Source organism: Delphinapterus leucas, chromosome 14, assembly GCF_059928025.1.
Source record: "Delphinapterus leucas isolate spDelLeu-1000000601 "Yukka" chromosome 14, BTC_Dleu_Yukka2, whole genome shotgun sequence".
NCBI lineage: Eukaryota > Metazoa > Chordata > Mammalia > Artiodactyla > Monodontidae > Delphinapterus > Delphinapterus leucas.
This window is the reverse complement of record NC_143142.1, coordinates 62,606,654-62,631,046: the sequence shown is the minus strand read 5'-3', so window position 1 is coordinate 62,631,046 and position 24,393 is coordinate 62,606,654. Positions and strand designations below refer to the sequence as shown.

The following is a 24,393-nucleotide window of genomic DNA, read 5'->3' as shown; positions in this document are numbered from 1 at the left end:
GGACAATTCTCATGAGACAGAAATCAAGAGCAGCAATGAGAATTCCTTGTATGTTGTTTAGGACTCAGCCATGCAAATTTTAGGCATGAGCAGTGGTGGGGGAGGTGGGTGGGAAGAAGAAGTCCTGAGCTGGTTTTTTGGAGATTTAAGTTCCATTTCTGGCTCTGACAAGAAAACGTGTGGCCTTGGACAAGTCACTCTTTTAGCTTCAGTTTTTTCCTGCTTCTTAAAACAATATTGTAATCCGCTGAGAAGTTCATTTTTTCCAACCAGATTTTTGAGATAAGGCAGTTGTATATTTTTCTGTTGGACATTTAAATCCACTGCTTTTCTGCTCAGTTCTCTTAGATATCAGAGCATGTCAACCACTATATTTTTCTCCAGAAGACCACATGGAGGGTCTGTGGGATAGGATTGGGCAGAGAGCCAATCTTTTTATACTCTACCTTCTTAGACAGGACCCACAAGAAAGTGCTTCTCCTTAATTAAGCACGATGATCAACTGTGGAAAGGCCAGTGGGGCTCTCCTTGTAAAGATGAAATGCAGCCATGGGCAGAAATCAATGCAGGTAATTCCAGCCAGGAAGGTCTAGTCTGGAAATTTTTCAAAGGGCTACAGATTGCATAACCTAACATCTACTACCCCAGGGCAGTGTCTCCCTAGCTGTTGAGGAAGATGAGCCAGGAGAAGGTTTTCCAACCTGTTCCAGTTAGTAACTGCAAGTAACAAGAGACCTAAAGACAGTGGCTTAAATGAACAAGGAATTTTTCTTTTCTTACACATAAAAATTCAAAGAGAAGCAGTTGAGAATGATATAGCAGCCCCAGTGAATTCAGGGACCTAGGCTCTTTCAACCTGACCACTCTGGCAATCTTACAAGTGGCTTCCATCCTAAAGGTTGCCCATGGTTCCAAGATGACTTGGAGCTGGAGCTCCAGACATCACATCCACATTCCAAGCAGAATGAATGGAAGGGTAAGGGGCAAAAAGGTGCTCCTCCCAGTTGAGTCAGACCCTTTAAAAGAAATTTCCCAACATTTTATATATCATGACCACCCCTAGCTGCAAGGAGAATGGAAACTGGCTGGGCAACTAGAACTCTATGCCATACTACCTGAGCAAGTTTTTATGCTGTTTAATCTGGATTGTTTTGGAAATGAGTTCCTTCTAGAACTTTCATTTACCAGGTTACATATATAAATGCTATTTTATTATCTTCCCTAAATTCCTACTTTCCGTGAGACCTTGTTTTTGCCAACCTCAGTTTTGCTGTGATAAGCTTTTCTTATCTATGATAAGCTTTTCAGGCATCTAAACCCTGTACTTGGCTAGCCATTATCGTTCTCACCCCACTTCACATGGGAGTGCTATGTGCAACTAAGATAATTGGTCAACAGGGCTTTTAGATGTGGCAACGATGCTCTCTTTGATCTTCTCTTGGGAGTTACTAGCTCCCTCAGTCCTTGGAGGGTAGATACTTGCCAGTCTGAAAAGCTCTGTTGTACTTTGTCTCAGAGGCAGGGAGCTGAGATCAGTGCCTCCAGAGGTCATTTCCAAGTGTCCGAGCCTACCCTGGTCCATGTGGCCCGTGATGAGGCTGGGCTCCCATGGTCTCTTGCAGTTATTCCCTACTATGTGTCAGTCACCACGGGGAAGCAGAAGGACGCAGCCACCGACAGCAGGGCCTTCATCTTCCTCATCGGAGAGGATGACGAGCGCAGTAACCGCATCTGGCTGGACTATCCCCGAGGGAAGAAGGGCTTCAGCTGCGGCTCAGTCGAGGAGTTCTATGTTGCAGGCTTGGATGTGGGCGTTATCAAGAAAATAGAGGTGCTGGGCCCTAGGGCCTTGGGATGGTGATCACCCCTAGGGAAGGAAGGAAGGAACTGACCAGTACACAGGTGGGAGGGTGAATGGGCCCAACCTGAACCCCACTCAGAGCAGGCAGCAGAGAAGGAGCTCCTGGCTCCTGCCATCAACTAGCTGGGTGACCTTGGTTGCATCACCTGCCTCTCCAGGTCCGTTTTCCACCCACCCAATGGGGATGCCTGTGTATTAGTTTTTTATCGCTGTGTAACAAATTACTACAAACTTAATAACTTAAGGCCACACAAATGTATTATCTCACAGTGTCCTGAGTCAGAAGTCCAGGTGTGAGTTAGCGGGGCCCTCTTCTCAAGGTCTCACTGGGCTGAAATCAAGTTGCTGCCACGGCTGGGGTCTCATCTGAGACTTGGGGTCCTGTCCCAAGCTCAATGGCTGTTGGAGGAATCTGTTTCCTTGTAGTTGTAGGACCAAGGCCAGAGGCTGCCTGCATTCCCTGCCACGTGACCCTCTCCAAAATAAGGCAGTTTGTTTCTTCAAAGCCATTCAGAGAAGATCTCTTCTGCTTCAAATCTCTCTGACTTCTTCCATCTCTGACGTCTAGACCCTCTTTTAAAGGGCTCACCTAATGAGGTCAGGCCCACCTAGATAATCTTTTGATTAATTCAAAGTCGCCTGATTAGAGACTTTAATTACATCTGCAAAATCTCTCCACCTTCACGGGAGGGACTCTGGTCAGTGAGTGCGAAGCACATTGGAAGGCAACGCTGAGGGAGGAGGCAGAAGAGTGGGGAAGCGGACCCTGAGCAGGGAGGGCTTCTTTCCCAGTTGTGCCCTGTCCTCATGGCCCCTGTGTGTCCCCTCCTAGCTGGGCCATGACGGGGCCTCCCCCGAGAGCTGCTGGCTGGTGGAGGAGCTCTGCTTGGCTGTGCCCACCCAGGGCACCAAGTACACGTTGCGCTGCAATTGCTGGCTCGCCAAGGACCGAGGAGATGGAGTCACCTCCCGTGTCTTTGACCTCCTGGATGCCATGGTGGTGAACATCGGGGTGAAGGTATAGAGGGCACCTGTGTGTGTGCATTGTGTGGCTAAGGGCCGTGCAGGCTGAGGTGGGCGAGCAGCAGGGGAAATGGAAGTGAGAGAAGCAGCAGACTCATCCCTCGGGCACTGGCAGGGGCTGCAGCCCTATATAGCAGCCAGACCCACTTTGCTAGGAGCCAAGAGAACCAAGTCACTTCTTGTCTGCAGCTCTGTGACCTTGCACAAGTCATCTGGCCTCTCCAGGCCTTGGTTTTCTCATACAGCACATGGAAATAATGCTTTCCATCCTGTTCCACGTAAGATCTTGATGAGAACTAATGACACCATGAACAGTCCAGAAAAGCTTTGCATGCTCTACACAGACATGCAGAGTCATTATTCTCCAAAGGATGCCGCAACAACACCAGTAGGCCAGTCATGAGGACAGATGGCATTTGGGAGACTGTGAGCCTCTGGGTCTCATAGTGTATTGAGTGCTGTCTGCACAAGACCCCTTAAGGGGAAAAAGCTGGAAGGCAGGTGCTCTAAGCTCCTGTCCCATCTCCACCTCTAACTAGCCAAATGACCTGGGACAAGTTGTATAAAGTCACAGGTCGGTGTCAGGCAGGAAGTAGGACGCCTGGGTGCTGGGGCCCAAGGAAACGTGGCCAGCTGGTGGCGCAGAGGCCTCTGTGTCACATGACCCTGCAGGTTCCCTTTCTCTCTGAAAAGCTGTGGGGTAAACGGAAGGTCCCAGCCCTCATCTCTATTCCTGAATCCAAACCAATGTGCTACTAGATTTAGGTCAGAAGCCGTCACACAAAGGTAAGGAGAAATCGCTCTGGGCCGAGCATGCCCTGCCTATATAGTATATGGAAACAGAACGAAGGGCTGAGTTATGGGCTCTAAAACTCTTGCCAGGCAGGAGTGTGGATGCCTGCCCATCCCCTGCTTGACAGCCAGAGAGCAGAACTTTCTACGGCATCGATACCCCCCTCCCTTGCTCAGCCGTCTCCATCTGTGGCCAGACAGTCAGTGCAGGAGAGCACACAATTCATCCAGGGACCTCCGTCCTGACCCAATTCCCAGCATGCACGTGGGCATGTGTGTGTGTGCCACTCCCAGCGCATACGCACACCCCGCTCGGTACAGCTGCATCTCCCTCTGAGCTCTTTAGTCTGTGGAAATCCAGACCCACACCCCAGTTATTCATGTTACAAAAGAACACACGTTTGTCACTTTACAAAGAATTGTAGGGCTCTTTGGACTGGCCACCTCCCCAGGACATCTGATATCAGACTGGAATTACAAAAGCCCTGTTTCTGTGTCTCTTTCTGGAAACACACCTATGACATAAAAAGAGATGTGTCTGCATAAAGGAGAGAAAGATGGACACAGAGAACACAGGAGTCTGGAGAGATCAACCTTAAAGGGACAGTCTCCATGGGGCCACCAAGCACTCACTTTGATCATTCTGTTTCTATGTCTGCTGGATTAGAGCAAAATAGTGTCAGGCTTCTGCTTTCATTTCTGATAGCTCCGTGCCCATCACAAATGCCCTTGTTAGGTGGTCTAAGAGGATTTTCCTGGTAAAGCAAGGTGCTCTTCAATGACTCCCTTGGCAAACATGTCCTCCTGGCCAGGCCTGAAATACTACTTCAAACCTTGCAGTAGCGTGGTGAAGATTCTAGATGCTGCTTGAAAAGGCACAACATCACTGCCATGAATAACTTGGGTTATGAGTCCGAAAGCACCTGGGTGATGGGGACCTAGCACCTGCACGAGTGACAGCAGCCACTGGGGAAGGGAAGGGCCGGGTACAGGTATGTGCAGAGGAGATGCTCAGCCTGGCACATCCTTGGCCATGTGTGCAAGCCTCTCCGGAACCTTCGAGACCTAATTGCTAGTCCTTGGGCACCTGGTGAGAGGCGTGGAGTAAGAAGCCAGGACCAGAGAATCTTCCAGGTCAGGGGTGAAGATGGCCCCTCTTGACACGAGGCTGCCTCTTGGAGGAAGAACCAAGGCAGGGGCCTCGGTGAGGGCACCACCGTCCTCGGAGGAGTAGGCTCCGCCTCCAGCAGAGACAAAGGGAAAACGTCCTCTTTGGAGCAAACCTCAGGCAAAAGGGCAAAATTCCAATCTAAAGTGAAAACCACGTACAATAGGCGGCTGTCCCACTTCACAAGTGAATGTAGGCAGAAGTCCCTGAACCATCAGACTGGGCGCGCTTCCCACTCACCGATGTGCAGGGTGTGTGCTGGCTGTAGCAGGAAGGAGGGGGTCCCCCAGAACCATCCCCAAGGCGAAGTGTCTGTAGCTCTCGCAACTCTACAAAGGGCTTATCCCTATTTTATGGGGGAGGAAGCAGAGGCTGGAGAAGGCGGAGCCTCTGCCCAGGTCAACAGCTAGCACAGGACGGATCTGGGACTCAAATGGCGCCCTGCATGGCTCCAAAAGCCACTGTCTGGCCAACACACGCTGCTGGGATGAACAGACTTAGGTTGGGATTCGACTGACAAAGAAATCAGTTAACGCTGGGGCTTTTGGTCATATTCCTACTGCGCACGTGTTCTCTATCAGAAACTGAGCTCCTCTCCAGCACTGAACTGGACACAGCCAGGGACACAGACAGTAACAAGGCCTAGCTCTTGCTCTCCAGACATTTACAGTTGATTAGGGGGAGATCTCTTTTCAGAGCCATGGAGCTTGGAGGGCGTGTTGTCTTGCCCCAGTGAGAGTGAGGCAAATCCGTGGGGTTAACGGTTGAGACCAATGCCCAGGACCCACATCCCTCTCGTGGCAGGTGCTCTATGAAATGACGGTGTGGACGGGTGATGTGGTTGGTGGTGGCACCGACTCCAACATCTTTATGACCCTCTACGGCACCAACGGCAGCACAGAGGAAGTGCAGCTGGACAAAAAGAAGGCCAGGTATCTGGAGGTGGCCTGTGCCCCTTGCCCCTTTGCCCCTCCACACACCCAATCCTCCACCATCCAGCCCCATCCTGCCTTTAAATAGACTGCTCCCCTCGCTCTCCCCTCATCCCCTGGGGCCTCCATGCCTCTGTGTGATTTCTCCCTCCTGGGATGCTCTTCATCCACTCTCTCTGTCTCAAGATCCTTCTGTTTCAAGGGCTAGCTCAAATCCACCTCCTCCAGGAAGCCTTCCTTGATCACCTCAGCCCATAGCACTCCTTCCTTCCTACCTTCCGCCTTTCCTTCCTTCCTTCTGTCACTCAAAGATGTTTACTGTAAGGTCTGTGTTAGTTGATAGCGTTGTATCATTGTGTATCTCCTGCTTTCATTCTTTGTATGGTAGTAATGTAACCTGTTCACATCAGGGGAAGCTGGGTGAAGGGAACACAGAAACCCTGTTCTATTTTGCAACTTGCCTGCAAGTTCAAAATGATTACAAATAGCCTAAAATAATTTTTAAAATATTAAAAAACAATTGAACACCTATGTCAGACACTGTCTCAGACATTGGAGAAACAGTACAACCGGGAAGAGAAGATGCTCAAACTCACAAAGCTTAACACCTGAGGGAACCACAGCAACAGCATGGACACTGATGTGGGCTTATTTTGTGCTGGACATTTTTCTAAGCCCTTTGAATGTATTGATATACCTAGTCCTCCCTACAACTCTATGAGGACTGTTATTATCATCCCCATTCTATAGGTAAGAAAACTGAGGCACAGCAGGGTCAAGTCATGTTGCTCAAGGTCCCAGAGCCAGTAAGCTATGGCACTGGGCACGGCACCCAGGTGGCCCCAGTCTTAAGCATTAGGTTCTACTGCCTCTTAAAATAGTTATTAGTAATGGCAATAAAGGTGAACCTCTCGTAGTGATTCCTGTCTGCGCCTTCCGGCAAATCCTCAGCTTGGTCCTGGGTTTTGTTTGGTTTTCTATGTCCAGCCATCGTCCCCTAAACCACCCCTGACCCCTGATATCTTAAGCATCAGAGGCGAGAGACTCAGAGCCCAAGCCTAGGATTTCTAAAACCCATCCACAGCCACTCACCCCTGAGGCCACACTGCTGCCTCCCCAGGCTGGAGGGCAGGATCCAGAGAAGCCTCCTTTCTGAGTCCTCACAGCTCCTGACTCTGGCCTTGCATGTAGCAGGCCTCAGTAAGTACTTCTGGATGGTGGCGGTGGTGAGGATGGTGAGGACGATGCTGAAGCTCTTGGGAGCCAGGCACAAGTTTCTTCCCACGGACAGAGCCGTTCACGAGGGCGGGAGCTCTGCTCATCTCACGCAGCTCGTGCCTGGGGGCCCGATGAGAACAGTTTTTGCCTGTCTTCTCTTAGCACTTCTACACTCTCCTTACGCAACTCCTGTTTCCTCCTGGAACTCCCCCCTGACCAATTCTCCCCGATGATGATTGTAACAATGGCTAACATCCAGTGAGCACCTGCTCCCTGCCAGGCGCCCTTGTAAGTGCTTTTTAAAGATATATTAACTCACAACCAATAAGGTGCCTGAGACACAGAAAGGTGAAGTAACTCCTCAAGGTCACTCAGGTAGTAAGCAGGCGAGCTGAGGTTCGAACTCCTGAAATTGTGGAAATAAACGAAGGCCGAGTGAGAACAGAGGCTATTTCTTTAGAGCTTGCTCTAGCAAGGGTGTGAGCCACCATCACTTTGTTTGGCAGAGGCTAAGGCTGTCAGGACTCTGGCAAAGCTTCAGAGTGTAGCATTACTGGGGCCATGGCGAAGCTGAAGGGGAGCTACCTAGAATCGGGCATCTTATGTGATTGAATTGGGGAACGTATCTGGGTTTCTCTGATGGTCTTGAGTTGGGAGAGGGGGCAAGTCAGGGAAGCTGGCAGCCACTCCCCGCATCCTGACCATCACGGGCCCACTGCTGGTGAGGCTGCAGTCTGGCTGCCTGGGATGGCTGCTGCTGCAGAGGTGGGGGGTCAGAGTTCTGTTATCATCTCTGGTCTAGCCAGTGTCTGTTTGTATCTTCAATGTCTCACAATATTTACCGCTATACTTTGACCCTAATCTCCACCCCGCCTCCAGATTCCTGGAATTTCTCGGATTAATTATCCCACACCTACATTCCACCTTATTTTATAGACACACGCAGACACAGTTGCTGCTGGGAAAGATAGATACCTCCTTTCTGGTAGTATCTAAATTCCAAAAATGTTGCTTGAAAGTTATACCGTATTGTAAATGCTTCGAGGCACCTTGTTAAAGAATTTTGGTTTTCCAAATTAAGATTTATTCTTTGAAGAGAGCCATCATTTCTTAATTATTCTGGAGGGCAAGCTCAGGGCTCTTACCCAAGACATATTTTGCTTCATTGCATTTGCAAGTGGCCCGAAGTTCGGCCTGTGTCTTGGAATCCTCATTATAGGGGTCAGCGTCTTGACTCCGGGACTTGGATTGTAAGACCCACTGGGCTTGTGTCGTGCACACAGCTTAGTGTTGTGCAAGGGAGCCTTTCCCAAGAAATGGTGTGTGACCAGGATGGAGGCAGAAACATGCATGTGTCACACAGAAAGCATTGTGTAGGTTTGCCTGCTGCAGTGCCCCTGTTGTAAAATGCTACACCCAGAGGCCAAATTTGATAGCAATTCCCTCAACCCCACTCCCCAGCTAAAGCTCCCAACTTGTCATCTTGCCACTTTGGGGAAAACTGTTCTGGTAAATTAATTCACAGTGAGATGGTTGTGAATGCATGTGGCATTCAAAAAAGTGATGCCCTCAAAAGGTAATGCTTAAACCCGAGGAATGACTGTCTAACAGTGGAACTTGAGGCAATTAGTTTCTAATGGATGTAGGGGCTATTTTTAGGCAAATAGATGTGGTTTTTCTCTAGAGGGAAGTAAGCGCCTGTAAGGAATCATTCCTAGGCCCAGTGGAGACACCATGAACTGGGAAATTCTTTGGTCTGGAAGCAAACCAGATTCTCAGAGTTCTGTTGGCTTTGCCCTTCTGGATGGCCCCCTGGCTTCCACTAACCCTTAGTGCAAAGAAGATGAAAAGAGACTCAGCTCAAGAGAACGCAAACGGAGGGCAGAGCCCAGATGGCTTTCCAATTGCCACTTCAGGAGGCATTTGGGAGCCACTAGTGACGGTGGCCTGGGCTTAGCTTGTAATAGCTTGTAAGTTTTGAGTCTTTCCTTCATATCTTTCTCACTTAGATCTCACACTGCCTGGTTAGTGATAAAGCTCTGAGAATGGAAAGGGCCCATCTTTGGGGACTTCATGGGCAGGGGAGCTGGTGGGGAGGCTCCTGGAGTTGGTCAGGCTTGGACGGAGGTCTCAGGGCTGAGTGGGAATGGTGGTAGTCTGAGAGAAGAGGCAAGCGGGCTGAGTTCCAGGGACGGGTGCCTTTGAAAGATCAGGCAGTTGGAAAGTCCTAGCACCCACTGCTGGGTGACCCCTCTTGACACATCATCTTCAACTCAGAGGCTGCCCTTTTAAAGGACACTGGAAGATTCGAACATGTGCTGGGCCTGATCATGGCATTTGAGGATGGTAGAGATTTCAAATCTGTTTGAGATTTCTTTAACTTTGATCTTCTCTCAAACCAGGGCAAGGATGCCCATGAGATATGGATGCAGACGAGTTGATGCAGCTCCCTGCTGGGCAGCAAGTTCAATGATCTTATTGGTCCCTGAGGAGCCCGGTTCAGAGGAGCCAGGGCCTGTGGGCTCTGCCTTTTACCCCTCAGTCACATCAGCACCTGTGGACACCTACACCACCGCTGAGGCAGTCCTGCTGCTACTCACCAATGCCTGGAGTTCTCTCTGTGCTGGGTCTCTCATCTGCCCCCCCTACAGTCCCGAAGTGCACATTCTTGACACTTGGGTCTGTATTAGTTTCCCGAGGTTATGATAAAAATTTACTACAAACCTAGTGGCTTCAAGCAATGCAAACTTATTCTCTAACCTTGTGCTGATGAGCACTTCGGGCCTGGAGAACAGAGGTCTGGTGGCTACTGCAAGGGCCTGGGGAAGGGAGACAGTAGAGGCACCGAGGTTGGCCAAACTGTTGACAATTAAACAATTGGCTCTTGGGGCAGAGCTGGGGCCGACTTATTAAGGGTTGGCCAATGCTGTCCTTAGAGGGACAGAGCTGCCCCCAGTTGCTGTGGGATGGAACATGGGCTAGATGGCCACTGGTACTGGAAGGAGCTGGGTCTAACATGAAGCTACAGGTGAGCCTCTGATCCCAGCCAACTCCGGAAGCCCCAGCCTTACCTCTAAGATGCACAGAGGCAAAGTGCCTGAGCAGCTGCCCCAGGGAGGCTGGCTTTGAACCCATAACCTTCTTCCCTATCTTCCAGCCACCCCCTCCGCAGGCTCCCTACCCATAAATCTTCCCCAGCTTCTTAACAATGTCTAAAACTTTTCCATTAAATACTGGCCCTTCCAGCCTAAGGTTTTGGGTTTGGTTAGCCTTAGGCTGTCCTCCTTCACAGAGACTGGTGAGTGAGTGGGCGCTAGGCTGTTTCCCAAGGACAGCCTTTGACGGGGTGGAGAACAGAAAGAAGGGATAACAGGAAGGGAGTGAGGGGCAGCTAAAGCTGCTGAGCTCCTTCAGGTGGATGAGCAGGACAAAGCCAGGGCCACTTCGGCAGCCCCAACCTTCTGAGCCAGAGGCAAGGGGACCTGACTCAGAGGCTGACCACTTCTCCAGCAGGGGCCCCTCAGTGTGTGGCTCTCTCTCGTGTCAACTGGGATGTCTTGAGGGGCTTGGAGCAGCAGGAAAAATGTGGCTGGTGAGCTGTGGAGGAATGAAGGGCCAATGAGGGGCTTTCCTTTCAGATGCAGGCCTTTTACCCTGAGGAGAGGGGCCTATCCAGGTGTAATCGGGGTTTAGCCTTTAATGGAGGGTGAGGGGGCAACTGTAACCCAGTCTTTGGTTTTCTAAAAGAAAAGCTTAGGGCTTCCCTGGTGGCGCAGTGGTTGGGAGTCCGCCTGCCGATGCAGGGGACACGGGTTCGTGCCCCGGTCTGGGAAGACCCCATATGCCGCGGAGCCGCTGGGCCCGTGAGCCATGGCCACTGAGCCTGTGCGTCTGGAGCCTGTGCTCCACAACGGGAGAGGCCACAACAGCGAGAGGCCTGCGTACCGCAAAAAAAAAAAAGAAAAGCTTATTTCTCTCTCCCTTTTTCCTTACACCTGCCCCACCATAAAATCTCCATAAAAGGGAGATATTTGGCTAAATTCAAAGGGCGAAAAATTTTTTAAAAGTACAGAGCACAGATTTCTAAAGTTCTGTGTTCTGCAAAGTTCTAAATAAAGTTCTAAAATTCTGCAAAATTATACACCTGACAAGAGTAAGGAATCAATGAGTTGAAAGATTATTTGAGAGAATCTCCACTATGTGAGATGAGCTTGACAGGGGAGTTTGTGAGCACCGCCTTCCAGTTCCCACGTGACCAGAGGGACAGACAGTTTAAACTAGAGCAGGAGGGATTTAGGGCAGACTTCTGGGAGAGTGTTTTTACTTCTAATAATCATAAAGTGCACATAAGCAAGTTATCAAAGGGATTAGGCCTCTGTTCCACTGCTGTCTTGAAGACGAGGGGTGGTTAGTTCTCAGCATTTGCAGTTTGCAGCATTTGCAGTCCCAGCTCCCACTGGCTGTGGCCTCTGTTTTTAAAAGTACGTTTTGTTCAAGGAAGCATAAAATTGCCACGCAGTGTCATATCTTCAGTGATACCTGCGTTACCCCCAGGGGCTTATCAGCAGCAGCGTCTGAAATCAGTGAGCAGTCGAGCAATGTCAGCACTGAAGGTCGCATTTTGTATGCAGCACTGTGGGAAGAGCAGTAAGAAATAAAGATAGAGTGTCTCTGAGATGATGTGGTCATTCGGTAGCAAAATAGTAATAGCAACAAAAGCAATGTTAACTGCCATTTTACAGTTATTACTAGTATTTCCCAACCTAGGGCCACTGCCTTCAGTTATGCATATTCTGTACAGAAAAATGTGAACAGCACTATCTAGAGTTGTGCAGTGCACAACTTGCCCCACCATTCGTGGCAGCCTGTCACTCATAGAGTCTCATTTAAAATCTTGCAGGTATGGAATTTTTTTCACATTTTAAGTTGATTTCACACCCATTTGGTCCTCATGACAGTTTTATGAGATTGCCAGGCCAGTGTCATTTCCCCTAGACTACAGATGAGGAAACCAAGTCCCAGAGAGGAGCTGGGACTGTTCCATGTGGTTAGCAGAATGAGATTAAGACCCAGAACTGGTACCTCTTGAATCAGGACCATATCTACCAGCAACTCACTTAACCCAGTCTTTTGGAAACACATCTGGGGTGCAAGAGACAGGCTAGTTGGGAGTCACTGGGAGCTGAGAGGCCTCTTCTTCTCTCCTTACCCTGAATCTGGTCTCTGGCATGGCCTCGCCCTCTAACCATGGCCAGACTCCCTTCTTCATGCCCCTCCTCTCCACCCCCAGATTTGAGCGAGAGCAGAATGATACCTTCATCATGGAGATTCTGGACATCGCCCCGTTCACCAAGATGCGGATCCGAATTGATGGCCTGGGCAGCCGGCCCGAGTGGTTCCTGGAGAGGGTAACATGGCTGGACCCTCACCCTCCCTTCCACCCACTGCCCACCCGTTCTTCCTGCTGCTTTGGGCTGTCAGTGGGCCTTGTTAAAGTGCAAATGTCACCTTAAAGGGTTGTTATGCGGACCTGGCCGAGATAATCAATACGCCCTTTGGTGTGAATTAATCAGAGAACCTAGTTTTATTTATTTGAGTCCAGTCAAAACTGAATCAGCTGCCAGGGAATACAGCCTGCCCTGTCAGTGCAGTGTGGACAGAGACAGGGTGTGGGCTTCCTGGAGGAAGCGAGTTGGGAGGGGTGAGAGGGGAGCAGGAACTGGGGCGGCAAGGCTCCAATGGTGGGAACATTAGGCAGACGGCAAGGAGGCTTCCGGTGCCCCTGTGATCACGGTTAGCTGGCTGCCTCTTCTTCCATCTTGGGCCAACGCTCCCCTCTGAGTCATCCTCTCATCCCTCATCCATCAAAGGCCATCTGTCCCAAGTCCCCTCAGGCTCTGCTCCCCTGTCCAGCCTTTAGCAGATTTTTCTTGAGCCAACAGTAGGGTGCTCCCACCAAGGACAATCTGGCGAGCTTGGGTACACAGTTCCAGGGGTCTATGGCTGACAGTGGTTTGGTTGGTCTGTTTTTCTGTCATTCATTCAGCAAACATTTCTCATGCACAGTGACGGGCACCTCTCGGAAATATATTTAGACGAATTGCCCATTTCCAACTCCCCAAGTGAGGGTAGTCATGGCAGGGGCTTCAGACCCTGTGCCAGGCCCGCGGGGCAGGGTCTTTTCCTGGAGAGGACCCTTTCCTCATGCCTCGAGTCTAAATCAGAAGAACTTGTCTCAGGCCTGGGATCATGGGTCCCGGGGGTCCAGATGAGGGGACTGCATAGCAGGTAGGCAGCTGGCAGAGGTGAGGGAGGACTTCCCACGCTGGCCCCTCTCCCCCAGATCCTGCTGAAGAACATGAACACTGGAGACCTGACCATGTTCTACTACGGAGACTGGCTGTCCCAGCGGAAGGGCAAGAAGACCCTGGTGTGTGAGATGTGTGCCGTCATCGACGGGGAGGAGATGATGGAGTGGACTTCCTATACCGTCTCAGTGAAGACCAGTGACATCCTGGGTGAGTCAGTGGGTCCCTCCCTTCTCCTATACCCACCTGCCCCTCCTTACATTCTGGCTCAGGTCCTGGGCTCTGGTCAAGACATTTTTCTCTGGATGGCCTTCCAAAAGTTGGTCAGGCCAGCTCCTTTCCACAGTGTGCCACCTTCTGCCTGAACAAAGTATTCCTCCCAGTGACTGACTCGGCCCTGTCCTTCCTGCCTCAGGGAAGTGAGGGAGAACGTTACCAGGCCGTATGGTCAGCACTTTTGAAAACGGTGCAGGAGATTAGCTCAGAGGCCCTCTGTCCTCCTGCTGCCTCCTGACACCCCTCACCCAGGTGCCATGCATCTTGGATGCCCCTGGGTTCCTTCCCACATCCCTGTGCTTGGCCGCCATCTGCTGTGTGCCAGCTTTGGCCTGGGGTCTTAGGATGGGATAAGTCCCTGAGCCCGTGTGTGACTGACATTCGAGGGCAGCAAAGACAGTGAGGCTGTGACAGAAGTTGGCACAGGTGCTGGGAACCCAGAGGAGGGCACCTTACCCAGCCTGAGATCAGAGGCAAGGGTCATGGAACTGCTTCCCAGAGGTGGTGCCAAAGTCTGGCCCAGAAAGACAAACAGAAGCTGGTGAGGCAGAGGGGACAGCAGAGGAGGGGCCTTCCAAGCAAAAGTACAAGCATGCTCAAAGGCCAGCAGCTGAGAGGAAAGCAATGCCTCCTGCCTCCCCTCCCCTATACCAAGCCTGTTCCCCAGCAGCTGGTGCAAGGAATCTGGCAAACTCACTCACACTACTTATAAATGGCTAGTGAGAGAGCCCCTTGTTGGCCCTGGTAGCTTACATTTTCAACAGAGAAGCATTCAGCCAAAGAAATGAAGCATCTCCAGCATACATGATGGGTCAGGACAGCTGGCAAAGTGTTTTTTGGCACCTCCCTTCTTCCTTTCCTCCTCAGAGTGAAGCCTTCACTCTCTTCGCTTAAAGTTCCAAGTGTTCACAGTTTTCGAGTCCCTCATCCCGTCATGATGTGCTCTCAGAAAACAATAACTACATTTTTAACCACAGGGTGTGTAACAGAAAATCTTCAAGGAGTGACCTCTCCCAGAAGCCTTTTCTTTTCAGCCGGGGTCAATACCTCTATTTGGCTTAAGCAAATGATGTGAAGCTCTAGCGTAGAATGTCAACCAGAGATGGATTTGGGAACAAGGAACTTTCACATTTTACAGGAGGGAGTTTATTTCTAAACTGTAAAGCCAGTCTACACGGCACATGTTTAAGTATGGGTGTATTTCCCCCAAACTAGGTGAGTTCTTGTACCAAACCATTCACACTCGGTAACCAGGATCCCAGTTAACCCAACAGCATTTACAAGCCACAGAGGTGAGATGAAGGATGGAGTTGTAGACCTGGGAGCCCTATGACACTGACCAGCCCTTTCCGACCTCACCCCTGGCCTCGATGACTCTGAACTTGCCCATGTGCCCCCCTGGCTCCTCCCAGGATCCCGAGAGTGAGGCCAGAACAAGAGAGCTATGATTCACAAAGTCCAGCACCTAGAGCCCTTGTCTTGTGCACCCCAGGAGCGGGCACCGATGCCAATGTGTTCATCATCATCTTTGGGGAGAATGGGGACAGCGGGACCCTGGCCCTGAAGCAGTCTGCCAACTGGAACAAGTTCGAGCGGAACAGCACCGACACATTCAACTTTTCCGACATGCTGAGCCTGGGCCACCTCTGCAAGCTGAGGGTCTGGCACGACAACAAAGGTAGCTCAGGCTCAAGGTCAGGGTGGGAGGGAGGGCAGGCCTCAGCTCTCCACCTGAGCCCCACCCCATCTCCCTGGCAGCACGTGGATCCTTCTACCCCAGGGTGACAGGGAGCCGAAAGCAGTTGATTGCCACCATTTTTTAAAATTTTATTTATTTTTGGCTGTGTTGGGTCTTTGTTGCTGAGCGCAGGCTTTCTCTAGTTGCAGCGAATAGGGGCTACTCTTCATTGTAGTGCGCAGGCTTCTCATCGCGGTGGCTTATCTTGTTGCAGAGCACAGGCTCTAGGCACACAGGCTTCAGTAGTTGTGGCACGTGGGCTCAGTAGTTGTGGCTCGCGGGCTTAGTTGCTCCGCGGCATGTGGGATCTTCCTGGACCAGGGCTTGAACCCGTTTCCCCTGCACTGGCAGGCGGATTCTTAACCACTGCACCACGAAGGAGGCCTGATTGCCACCATTTTGACCATTCCATCAGTTAGAACAGCCAATGTTTCTGGGCAAATTTTAGTTCCTCCTGCCCCCCTGCCCCCCGGGGTGTTGAGTAGCTCTTAATTTTCTGTTATGTTGGGGCATTAATTCTACTTAGTTCAGATATAAAAATTAAGAAAAGAAGGGCTACATCACCAAATTCACTTCCCATGGATTTTCTGTAAAGGATTATGTTTGTTTATTTATAATAGCTAGTCTAAAATTAGTCAAATTCACTTATAAATATGAATGATAGGATAGACTATAAGCCAAGCAAGAAATTTATTTTTAACTTCAAAATACCTAAGGAATACTTTATCATATCTGTAATTGTGCTGAATTTTTTCATTATCCTTTTGTTGTCTTCAGGCCACTCTGAACACTTTTTTCTGGCTTTGGGTCTTTATGTTACATATTATATAATTAGAAAAGAGTTGTTAAATACTAAATTTCACCTCCTTGAGACACATTACTTTCTTAATTTATGTGTTCTAACCCACTCTCTTGTCTTCCATTGAAACTGGCCTCCACAAAGCTATTCATTCAAATCCTTCTCCAGTCTTTCCTGAGTTTGCCCCATGAGTGGCCCAGAGGCGTCCTGAGTGTTGTATTTGTCCTTACTTCTTCCAAATCCTGACAGAGGACCAATATGTCTGTCATGGTATCTGATGAAGCCCAACTTGGCAGCTTTAACATGGGTTAAACAGTAAAATTTTTTCAATAACATGGGATAAGCTCTTATTAAGCACAGAGAAAGTACTCAGTCTTCAGAGCAATAATCTAATGATTATTAGCACAGCCCTCAGTTTTCAAATCTCAGTGTACCCATTCAGTCATTCATTGAGCGAACATTTACAGCATTCACTATGGTCCTAGTGCTCTGTTAAATATGAAAGATACAAACAATTGACCCTTACAACAATCTTGTGAATTCCTGCAACAAAAACACTGAATTATCTCTCTTTTCAACAACCAAGGAATATTGAGGCCCTGTGAAGTTTGAACAACTTACTCAGAATCACACAACAAGAAAGAGACACAGCCAAAACTCAAATTCAGGTCTTCTGATGCTTGTTCTGGGATACCAGCCCATCCTGCCAGTTCCATTCTGCACCCTCACCAGCCACTGTGCCAACAGGTCAAAAAAGAAGATGAGGAGACGAGGACAGCTTCTTCTACCTCCTTTCTCCCCCATACATGTTTATTGTCAGGGTACAGGGGGAGGATGACTTCTCCAGAAAAGTGGAAGGGGATGCTTATTCCTCTCCTGTTCATTCTGTGTCATTATACGTCTATGGAAAGAAACATACTTGCAAAATATTCTCAAAATATCCCTAATGAATCTCTACTCTTTCCCAATAAGGAAGCAAAACAAAGATCCCTGAATTCTTTCTCACTCTCTCATCATCCATTATGATTGTTTTAGAACTAGTAGAAGGTTGGCCGGTGGTCGAAAGTCTGGCTTAACAACAAGAGCCAAATTATTAAGATCATCTCCTGCCCCAGACAGTTCATAAGATCAAGATGAGCCGCTGCCCATGACACGCCACAGATGGATCACTCAGTCAAGGCAGTCACTTCAGTGTTTGAGCAAGATGCCAGGGGCTCAGTAAAAGCGCTGAGCCCCAATGTGTGTGTCACCACAAGCCTAATTAGAGTGTTTTGACAGACCAGATTGATGAGGGTGGGTGGGGATGGGGTTTGTCTACCCTAATATCCATGCATACAGTTTCCTGTTGCAGTGTCCATGCCAGAGGCAAACCATAGTTTAGGAAGTATATTCCTGGGAAGTGTGCCCCTGTCCTAATCAGAAAGAAGCACATTTTATCTCTGGACTGCCAACACACCCTGGCAAGGCATTACTCTTGAGAGCAGGGGCCATGACTCATTCATATTTATTTTCATAACTGCCTACAAAGGTGCCTGTGGCACAGTGGAGACTCACTAAATCTTAGCTTAGTTGAGACTCCACCCCCTCCCCCACTCCCAGGACAGAGCTGAGAAATACCAGGGCCTTTAATTCTGTTCTTCCACAGCCCCTATCTCAGAAGCAACAGAGAAGCAAAGGGACTAGAACCTTGAGAAGGAAGAAATATTATTCCCAACCAGTCTGAACAATCCCCTTAGGGTTCAACCACATGATGGGATCAGAGGTCAAGGGGCTCCCTGATCACCTCCTGGTCAGGTCAGAGAGCTGGGCAGGGTAGAACTTCATGTAGACCATGACGACCTCCATCCCTTTTCCAAGAAGGGAAGACAGTGTCAGAGCCATTTTTAATATGAAGGTTTCACTCACAGGGTTGTGAGGGTGGAGGGGATGACCAGAAAGACTGAGGATGCCCGTGTTAAATACCACAGTTCTGGGTAAACACGCTATAGCCTTAGCCTTTGGAGCTGTGTAGCTGTCCAGGGTACTGACTTCTCTCTGGCGTCTCTCAATTCTGGACTCTGCCACCTGTTTCTAGGGTTCCCACATTTGAGGCTGACTATTTTCAGAGTGGACTGCTATAGACTTCCCTCAGCTTGCCAAAATGGTTCAACTTACCATACGTCTCAGCCTCAATTCACAGCAATAAAAGACAGATAATTGCTGATCCAAGATCAGAGTTCATCTCTGTTTCCTGTCTTCAAAGGGTGCTGTCTTCACCTCCATCTTATCTAACTCCACCTGACTAAATATCTGAAACCCTACTGGTTCTTTGTTCCTTGGATGACTTCTCCTGTTGCTACCACATCTTCAAAGTCTGCCTTCTCCTTCCATCCCCATCTGTTTCTCATCACAGACTTTCCAGAGTCCTCTTAGGCATTCCTGCTCCATGTGGTATCCCTCCTTCCAAACTACCTAGGAAAGCAAAGGCACACATATTTGAGAAAAATGTTCCAGAGAGTCAAGCAGTAACATTCCAGGAGTCAGGGATAATGTTTGCCTGTAGTGATGCCTATGTTTCCCCCTTTCTTGTTTTTCTCCTCCTACCTGACATGTCCTCTTCCCAGGACATGAGCCTTTCAGTTCCTCTACTACTGTAGTCCTAATGATTCCTAACAAGTCCTAACAAGTTTTTATATTGATTTCGGTCAATAAATCAAATATAACCAATTCTCATTATCCACAATGCTTTTGCACTCTAAAGTTGCTGCAAACAATGGACCACTGCTCCTGGCAGTCCAGGGAAAATACAAGGTTAGGTTCCTGCAGGCCTCTGGTCACAGCATTTTCATCAACCAGTCAATACATAACTTTGTTTTATGTGTGTTCCTGTTTAAAGACACCTCATCTAATATATATTCTTGATTAATTTTTTAACATCTTTATTGGAGTATAATTGCTTTACAATGGTGTGTTCGTTTCTGCTTTATAACAAAGTGAAGTTATACATATACATATGTTCCCATATCTCTTCCCTGTTGCATCTCCCTCCCTCCCACCCTCCCTATCCCACCCCTCTAGGTGGTCACAAAGCACCGAGCTGATCTCCCTGTGCTATGCGGCTGCTTCCCACTAGCTATCTATTTTACGTTTGGTAGTCCATGCCACTCTCTCACTTTGTCACAGCTTACCCTTCCCCCTCCCCATATCCTCAAGTCCATGCTCCAGTAGGTCTGTGTCTTTATTCCCGTCTTACCCCTAGGTTCTTCATGACATTTTTTTTTCTTAGATTCCATATATATGTGTTAGCATACGGTATTTGTTTTTCTCCTTCTGACTTACTTCACTCTGTATGATAGACTCTAGGTCTATCCACCCCACTACAAATATCTCAATTTCATTTCTTTTTATGGCTGAGTAATATTCCATTGTATATATGTGTCACATCTTCTTTATCCATTCTTCTGTTGATGGACACTTAGGTTGCTTCCATGTCCTGGCTATTGTAAATAGAGCTGCAATGAACATTTTGGTACATGACTCTTTTTGAATTATGGTTTTCTCAGGGTATATGCCCAGTAGTGGGATTGATGGGTCGTATGGTAGTTCTATTTGTAGTTTTTTAAGGAACCTCCATACTGTTCTCCATAGTGGCTGTATCAATTTACATTCCCACCAACAGTGCAAGTTCCCTTTTCTCCACACCCTCTCCAGCATTTATTTTTTCTAGATTTTTTGATGATGGCCATTCTGACTGGTGTGAGATGATATCTCATTGTAGTTTTGATTTTCATTTCTCTAATGATTAATGATGTTGAGCATCCTTTCATGTGTTTGTTGGCAGTCTGTATATCTTCTTTGGAGAAATGTCTATTTAGGTCTTCTGCCCATTTTTGGATTGGGTTGTTTGTTTTTTTGTTATTGAGCTGCATGAGCTGCTTGTAAATTTTGGAGATTAATCCTTTGTCAGTTGCTTCATTTGCAAATATTTTCTCCCATTCTGAGGGCTGTCTTTTGGTCTTGTTTATGGTTTCCTTTGCTGTGCAAAAGCTTTTAAGTTTCATTAGGTCCCATTTGTTTATTTTTGTTTTTATTTCCATTTCTCTAGGAATTCTTGATTTATTAACAGTGAACTCATGGTCATCAATACTATAACTCATGCCTAAAGGAACATTAAGTGACAAATCTATTTTCTTTGTAAGGCACATCACAGCCTTGTTGCACTTAGAAACACTAGACAGCTCTCTAGCACTATGCTTGGGGGACATTTAAAGCAGCAAAATTACCAACAAAAAGCATAAAAATGTAAAAATAAAAAACCATAGCACTAAATAGACCACACAAAGGACACTTATTCATAGTGTGAGAGCTGAAACAAGGAGGCAGAGCACCGTCTTGTTTAACCTCAGCTGGCAACATGTGCATCAGACAGCTCAAATTTTTTGCCATTCTGCACATGTCCATGAATAACTGTGAAAGCACTGTGAGTATTGATTTTAGGGTTACAAATAAATTTTAGCAAGTAGGTTAATTTGTAAATATGGATAATACACAAATAATAAGGTTCAACTGGATCTATCTTTGAAAAAGTGATATTTAAGCTAAGACCTGAAGTATTGATAGGAATAGACATTTGGTGAGGTGTGGTGTTTACCAAAAATGAAGCATATTTGAGGCAGAATGAATAGAAAACATAAAAGTCCTGAAATATAAAAAATATTGATATGTTCCAGAAATGAAAGAAGAGTTCAGAGTGACTACAAAATAGGGAATGGGGTTGGGAGCTAGAAAGTAGACTGGAATCAGGCTGTGCAAGGTATTATAAGCCATGTCAAGGATTGGGTCTTTATCCTAATTGTCCTGAGAAGCCATCAAAGGATCTCAGAACAGTAGTCACATGGGGAAGATTATCATAGTATCTGTGGGGGATAGGTTAAATGGAAAAGAAAACAAACTTCAAAAGACTGGCTAAGAGATGATGGGAGATAATGATGATTTGCACAATGATGGTAGCAGTGGAAAATGGAGAAAATGTAGAAAGATTTGAGAAATATTTAAGGCAGAAAGCTTATTAAATGTTTGGCTAAGAAGGAAACTTGAGCAAGAATGGTGAGGATGCCTGAGGAGTTTCTTCATCTTGATATGTTTAATTTAAAGGTCTGGAAGACATCTAAGAGGTGAGAGCTAGTAACAGTGGGGTCTGGAGCTCAGGAGGAAAACTAGCTGGGAGATATTGATCTAACAGTTGTTAGTACGGAGACATTACTGGAGCCATGAGAGTGATAAGAGCATTTGTGGAGGAAGTGCAGCTTGAGAAAAACAAAAGTGGCCGAGAGCAGATTCCTGAGAATTCTAACCTGAGGTTAGATAATAGAAGGGAAGGAAGAGGAGAAGGAGGAAGAAAAGAGGAGGAAAATGGATTGCCTTAACATTTTTTTACTTCCAAAGGGGAATGTGTCTGGGGAGAGGGACCCTGTCTGGGGAACTATGTAATGTTGAGGATCGTTCACTGGTCATGAAATCCCAAGAAGTGGTGTGTTGGTTCATGATGCCATAGTTTCCTGGGCATAAATTTAATAAAGGAAATATGAAAATACATTTGTTTTCAAATAGCAAAGCAAGTTAAACTATTGAAAATGTTCATTTCTCCCTAGCAAATTCCCAGAATCCCTTGATGAGAATTTTTTTATGCAGCTAAACATTTAAATCACTGTAACAAGGGAAAAGGAGGGGAAGATAAAGAGCCTTCTGTCATTTATGGATTCATGTTTATAAGACAAAAATGTTCGTCATTGCCTCCTAAGTACTCCTCCCCACACACACACACAAATTGTCAGGGAAACTTTCTCACCTAGCTTCACCCTCTCTGTTTTCTTGTCCTTTTTATAAAATGGAATTGCCTTTTTATTCCTGACTGTTCCAGTCCATCCAGTGAATGGTGTGGTACATATGAATTTGCAACAATGAGAAATCTCTAAGATGAACTTCCATTAAAAAGGTTTTCTCTTCTCTTCACTCTCTTCTCTTTCCTAGCTCTCTGAACTTCAAGGCCAGCCCTTGTTTAAATTTTACCTGGCATGAAATAACTTACATCTTTGGCCAAGCTAACAGTTATTCATAAATAGATACCTAAGAGATGAGTTTTCACCTGAAATTCTCTTCCCCTGATAAATTCTAATGCATCCTTCAAACTCCAGATTAACTACCACTTTTTACATGAAATGAAATTAGATGCTCCTCACTCGATGCTCCCGAACTGTTCTGTTTATAACTCTATTCATAGCGCCTACTGTGCTGAATTGTAATTGTCTTGCCAATTACGACTGGCAGATTTTGAATCTCTAAACAGTAGGTCTCTAACTTGTTTGATTCAACTTTGAATTCTCAGTGCCTTGCACTTAGTAGCTATTTAATAATTATGTGAACAAATGACTAAATTCATGTCAAACATCAGCTTGTAGCAGCTTCTTAAGCCTAAATGGATGACTCCAAATGCCATCCTTTTCTGGACTCCCAGGGAAATATCTTTCTCCTCTCTGTGTTTGAGAAGCTCCAGATGTAGCACATTCTATCAGACACTCCTTCAAAGCATTTGTAATTCTCCAAAGGCAGATTTAGTGTGTCGAATGTTCCCCCTGAATTCTTGGCCACCTAGAACTTCAGAATGTGACCTTAATTGCAAATAGGGCCTTTATTAGTTAAGGATTTTGAGATGAAATCATCCTGGATTTAGGGTGGTTCCTAAATCCAATGACTTCTGTTCCTATAAGAAGATGAGAGGACACAAAGAGACATATGGAGAATAAGTCCATGTGAAGATAGAGGCAGAGACCAGAAATAGAGAACACAGCTCAAAGACATTGAATGCCAGGGATTGCCAGGACCTACCCAGAGCTAGGAAGAGGCCAGGAGCATTCTTTCTTTGAGTCTTCAGAAGGATCATGTCCCCACTGACACCTTGTTTTCAGACTTGTAGCCTCCATGGTGGTGAGAGAATAAGTTTCTTTTCTTTTTAAGCCACCGAGTTTGTGGTAATTTGTTACAGCAGCCCTAAGAATTGAATACAGTAAGGAAGAGGCCCTTCCAGGGAATAGTGTAGACTTCCTGAGGGCTCCAATTCAATCACCTCTCTGCAGCAAAATATCTGCCTCAGGATTTGCTGCTGGATAGAAAAATATTCAAGGCCATTGGGCCAAGATAAAATGCACCAAATCAGAGTGAAGTCCCATCAGAGAGCCTGAAGTCAGCAAGGTTAACTGCAGCAGCTTAAAGTACAGTGAGGTGGTCCAGAGCTATAATTCTCAAGGTGGTGTCAAGTTGGGATCTGCTTGACAAACATTGCTCTTAACTTTTGCAGCTGGGGTCTCCATAGCCCTGCAGGCAGTTCAGTGGTAACTGGGGCTCAGAAACCAACCATTCTTCTAAGCAGGAAAAAGAGGAAGAATCTAGAACTAAAAGGCATCAGACTAGCTTCTGTTTCTACTATGTGCTTGACATTGAATTCCAGCCCCTGAGACTTCTGCCTTGTGACCTAACTCCAAACATGCACCCTGCCATGATTACATCTCCCTGTTTGTGATTAACAAACTCTCTTATGTACTAACCTCCTCACTGTAAGTTCCTCCTATTGCCTTACCTTACTTAAACCGTCCCCCAGAATAGTCATTACGTTTGTAACTACATGCTTAGCCTCTGTCTCCCTTACTTATCAGCTCCATGGGTACCATTTTCATATTCATTGCTCTTTCCCTAATGCCTATCACACTGCCTGTAATATAGTAGGAACTTAATATAGAATTTATTTATACCTCTGTTCCAGTCCCTCTGATCATCCCTGTCTTTTTATGCCTCCACCACAGGGAACGCACATTTTTCCCAAATCAGAATTTTTCCTTGTGTCTTAGTACTTTCAAAAACTGAGTACTGGCCATGAACCTCAGGGTCATCACTAGGTCCTCTAATAATGGCTGTCCCCACTCCTTAGACACTATGCACATATCTAGATTTTCTCAGTTTTCTCAAGGAAAAAAACTGCATTTTTCTTCTATGCAAAAACTCTGCATTCAAATTTGTCTCACCACTGTCAAAACCTTGAAAGAAAAGGGAGGCAGTTCAGCACCTTGGACAGCTCTAAGCCATACTAACGATTGTTTGTTGCTACTACTTTGGCTCTTCAAAGAACTTGATGCCTCCCTTGGATAGCCCAAGACTGATTGCCTTTGGCCCCATCATGGCTCTTGAACCTAAAGAAATCCCAAGTCATTGACGTTAATCTCTTCCCTTTGTAAGCAGAGAAATGGCC

At 47.1% G+C, this 24,393-nt stretch overlaps 1 protein-coding gene across 1 annotated transcript in view; it reads left to right on the top strand.

Annotated features, from left to right (window-relative positions):
• LOXHD1 (lipoxygenase homology PLAT domains 1) overlaps positions 1 to 24,393 on the top strand; it is a 201,731-nt gene that overhangs the window by 156,621 nt on the left and 20,717 nt on the right. Inside the window, exons 32-37 of the mRNA XM_089895136.1 lie at positions 1,623 to 1,831; positions 2,694 to 2,879; positions 5,649 to 5,776; positions 12,285 to 12,402; positions 13,338 to 13,512; positions 15,071 to 15,256. Coding sequence (XP_089751262.1) covers positions 1,623 to 1,831; positions 2,694 to 2,879; positions 5,649 to 5,776; positions 12,285 to 12,402; positions 13,338 to 13,512; positions 15,071 to 15,256 — 1,002 coding nt within the window. The remainder of the gene's footprint in view (positions 1 to 1,622; positions 1,832 to 2,693; positions 2,880 to 5,648; positions 5,777 to 12,284; positions 12,403 to 13,337; positions 13,513 to 15,070; positions 15,257 to 24,393) is intronic.